The sequence below is a fragment of the Nyctereutes procyonoides genome, unplaced genomic scaffold, assembly GCF_905146905.1.
Source record: "Nyctereutes procyonoides isolate TBG_1078 unplaced genomic scaffold, NYPRO_anot_genome, whole genome shotgun sequence".
Taxonomy (NCBI): Eukaryota; Metazoa; Chordata; class Mammalia; order Carnivora; family Canidae; genus Nyctereutes; species Nyctereutes procyonoides.
The window spans coordinates 25,974,669-25,978,533 of NW_026575052.1; the positions used below are offsets into that span (position 1 = coordinate 25,974,669).

Consider the following 3,865-nt stretch of genomic DNA (forward strand, 5'->3'; position numbering starts at 1 on the left):
GAAGGCCCAAGTGGGGCTTTCTAAAGCCCAAGGCTCCAGATAGAGGTCCCCTTCTGCCCACGATAAGGGCTTGTATGACCTAGGGAGGCCGAATGAGGCCCTGAGCCAGGCCCTATGAAGAAGGAAGCAGAAATGGCAGATTGCATAGGACTTGCAGACCAGATGGCTGTAGCTGCCAACCCGAATACTACAAGAGCCACTGGAGCCAGAGCCTGGCTCCTTGACACCTTGGCACGTGGGTAGATGGGTGGGTGCGGCCACCTGCAGCCCTTGTGAGAGCCATCTGAACACCCTCCTTCTGCCCACACTGTCCAATCCCCAGCCTGCAGCATCTGGGTGGGCCGTGTGCAGGGCGTCTGGCCCCAGGGACAGGTGGGGTGCGCCCAAGTGCACACCTACACAGCTATAAAAAGGGAGCCTCCAGCAGCTGCTCACTCAGCTTGTCTTCCCCAGCTGTGACAGCACTGGAGCTTCTTGGACACCTGGACCATGGACCCCGGGGAATGCACCTGCATGTCTGGTGAGTAAGCATGCCCACTCGAGGGTCCTGGAACCTTGTAGCAGCTTCATTTGTGGAACCCATAGGGCTCTGATGAATATTTCTCTTCCTCCAATTAGGAGCTGCCAATGGTTGGTCTTGGACTGGTGACCTCTGTGTCTCCCATTCTGTCGCCTAGCAGCCTGCTTTGCTATAGAACTGAGACCCTGGCTGAGGGAGCACTTAGGGTCAGACCTAGGGGCAGCCATCAGAGTCGAAAAAGAGCTGTGGCCTGGAACCTGACTATCTGATTTTGGTCCACTGCTGCCATTGACTTCTGACGCTTCATATTTCTTTTTTTTTTAAAGGTTTATTTATTTATTCATGAGAGACACACAGAGGCAGAGACATAGGCAGAGGGAGAAGCAGGCTCCCCGCAGGGAGCCCAATGCAGGACTTGATCTTGGATCCTGGGCTCACGACCTGAGCTGAAAGCAGGCGTCCAACCTCTGAGCCACCCAGGCATCCCTGACACTTCATATTTCTGAGCCTCAGTATCCTCATCTGAAAACTAGGGTCATGCCTTCCCAGCTGCCCACCTCCCAGGGCTGTTATAAAAGTGCTAAAATCATAATTGCAGAGGTCAGGGGATTTATTAGAATCTCTGAAGCCCCTTAATTCCACAGAAGCACCTAGTGCAGGAGGAGAGAGGTCAGAGTTTGGAGCCATCTTGGGCTTTTCTGGCCTTTGGAAATGGTATCAAGAATTCTCACAAGTCTCTCTGGTCCTTAACAGGACATGTCTGTACCTAAAACTTGCCAAAGAGACAGAATCTTCCAGCATTTTGACACTTAAAATGATAGGTGGGATGATTTTTTTTTTTAAGTGTGGATGGCTTTTATATGAAAGTAAGCTCGTGGCTGCTGCTCTCACTTTGAGGATGTTTATGTCCCTGGTTCTTTCTCCTGCCCATTCAGGGTTTCCATTTTGCCTGACACCCTGAAAAGGTGAAGAGGGTATTCAAGGCTTCAACGGTCTCTGGGGGACCTTGAGCTTGCTAGACTTGGCCTAGTTTACTGGTTCTCAAACCTGATTGTACATCAGAATCATCTGGGTTGCTTGTTTTTTTTTAAGATTTTATTTATTTATTTACTCATGACAGATACACAGAGAGAGACAGAGATACAGGCAGAGGGAGAAGCAGGCTCCCCATGGGGAGCCCTATGCAGGACTTGATCCCAGGACCCCAGGATCATGACCTGAGCCAAAAGCAGATGCTCAGCCACAGAGCCACCCAGGCATCCTTCTCTGGGTTGCTTTTAAAAATATGATTCCCTTTTTCCACCCAGACTTACGAATCAGAATATATCAAGGGTTGGTCCCACAAATCTGTATTTTAGCAAGTATCCCGGCTGAGGGCCGCATGCCACCACCCCAGTTTCCATCCGGGGCCTGGGAACCATCAAAAAAACCTTTGCCCTTGGGGTGATTTTCAGCAGCATCTTCATCCTTTTGTTTAGCCACTCCCCAAGGAGAGCTCAGGACCCTGCCACCGTGACAGTCTGCAGCACATCTCATGTCCCTGACTGACCTCAGTCCTCACACTTATGGATCTGTCCTCTCTTCCAGGAGGAATCTGTATCTGTGGAGACAATTGCAAATGTACAACCTGCAACTGTAAAACATGTCGAAAAAGTGAGTTATGCTACCCGGGGCCAGAAGCTAGAAAAATCTGTTCCCTCCTTTCTCTACCCTCCAGCCATGGTGGAATTAAGTAGGTTCTGGAATCCTTTGACCCATTTGGGAGGGATCTGAAATGACAGCTGAGCAGAGGCCTGGGCAAAGCTCCTAAGGGTTGCTGCCCCCCTGGGGGGTGAAGGCGTCCACAGGGGGTTGCAGGTGTTCTTGGAGGAAGAGGGCTGTGGGGAGGTCCTGTGGTGCCCGGTGCTGAAAGGGACAGAGCCCTGATCTAGCGTCATGAGCTCTGGATTTTAGTGTCAGATCTGCTGCTGACCAATGACCTTGAGTAAGGCCCTCCCCTCTCTGGGCATCTGGTAAACTCTTGATAACTTCCCAGAGATCCCTTCTGGCTCTAACATCCCACAGCTTCCTGCCCTGGGGTTTCTAATGTGGATTGAAGCCTGCGGTGCCCCTCCTACTTTCTCTAGGTGGTGGGAGAGGACATACTAAGATGGGAGCATTGACCCCAAACTGACCTGTCCATCTCCTGGCCCTTTCAGGCTGCTGTCCTTGCTGCCCCCCGGGCTGTGCCAAGTGTGCCCAGGGCTGCATCTGCAAAGGAGGCTCGGACAAGTGCAGCTGCTGTGCCTGAACCGCATCCGTGGTGCTGGGGCTGGCGGGGGCAGGAGTTGTGGATGCCACGGCCCCGGAAATGTCTGTACAGTGCATTAGTTGAGAAATTGGAATTATTGTACCATAGGTTATGCTTTTTATATATTTGCTCAGAGGTGGTGGTGGTGACACTCATGTAAAGTGCTTGAAAAATAAAGTCTTCACTTGTGGTCTGGTGGCTCAGAGCACTGTTTTACCCTAACCCAGCAGGCCCAAGCAGGACTGATGCCTCATTGCAGATACCATAAGCGCCTGGCCGCATCCCTTCCACAGATGAGGTGGGGGGGGGGCTTTCTCCTCCTCCAGGAGCACACCTGATGCAGGCGCAGAGCAGCCTAGGAGTACTGGGGACTCAACGCCCCTGGCAACAGCCCTTAGCTGATGACACACACGACTCAGAGGATAAATACCCCCCAGCACCTCTATCCTTACAGTGGGACAAATCTGGGACAGAGTCTACACCACGCCCCAGAAGTCCTCCGCAGCATGGCGCTCCAATAGCCCAGGGTGGTAACCAGCGGCTCAATAATGCACCCCCTACTGGCTCCTTCCCTTCCCTGCCTCACTTCTCCATTTTCCTGCCAGTGCTTCCTGGGATCCCCACCACAAGGAAACTTCTTGTGCAGGGCCTGCTCCGGAACTAACTTCATGTTTCCAGGCATGGAAAGCCTTATTGTGTGAATAGTGCTGTTTATGCCTTGAATCAGCCACAAACTTCTAGGGTAGGATGTCTGCGTGGATCTAAAAAAAATCCGCAAGGACAAGGCACCAAGGGCATTCGCCCCCTGGTTTGGTTATTTGGGCCCACTTTGTTTTTGTTTTCATTTTAAAATTTATTTTAGGGGCACATGGATGGCTCGGTCAGTTAAGCATCTGCCTTCAGCTCAGGTCGTGATCCCAGGGTCCTGGGATTGAGCCCCGCATTGGGCTCCCTGCTCAGTGGAGAGCCTGCCTCTCCCTCTCCCTCTGCTACTCCCCTTTCTTATGCTCTCTCTCTGTCAAATAAATTTTTAAAAAGATTTTATTTTATTTATT

The 3,865-nt window shown here is 51.6% G+C and overlaps 1 protein-coding gene across 1 annotated transcript; it reads left to right on the top strand.

Moving 5' to 3' along the window:
* Positions 1-423: 423 nt before the first annotated feature.
* On the top strand, positions 424-3,000 carry LOC129513684 (metallothionein-4). The gene is made up of 3 exons (XM_055331945.1): positions 424-520; positions 2,108-2,173; positions 2,719-3,000. Exons 1-3 carry the CDS (start codon positions 490-492, stop codon positions 2,808-2,810), a joined length of 189 nt encoding a protein of 62 aa, XP_055187920.1. The 5' UTR covers positions 424-489; the 3' UTR covers positions 2,811-3,000.
* Positions 3,001-3,865: the final 865 nt, after the last annotated feature.

Bases quoted from the DNA above. Each gene is read 5' to 3' on its own strand.
- LOC129513684 (XM_055331945.1), top strand. From the start codon at position 490: ATGGACCCCGGGGAATGCACCTGCATGTCTG. The intron at 521-2,107 runs GTGAGTAAGCAT...CCTCTCTTCCAG, and splicing joins GGAATGCACCTGCATGTCTG to GAGGAATCTGTATCTGTGGA. The intron at 2,174-2,718 runs GTGAGTTATGCT...TGGCCCTTTCAG, and splicing joins CTGTAAAACATGTCGAAAAA to GCTGCTGTCCTTGCTGCCCC.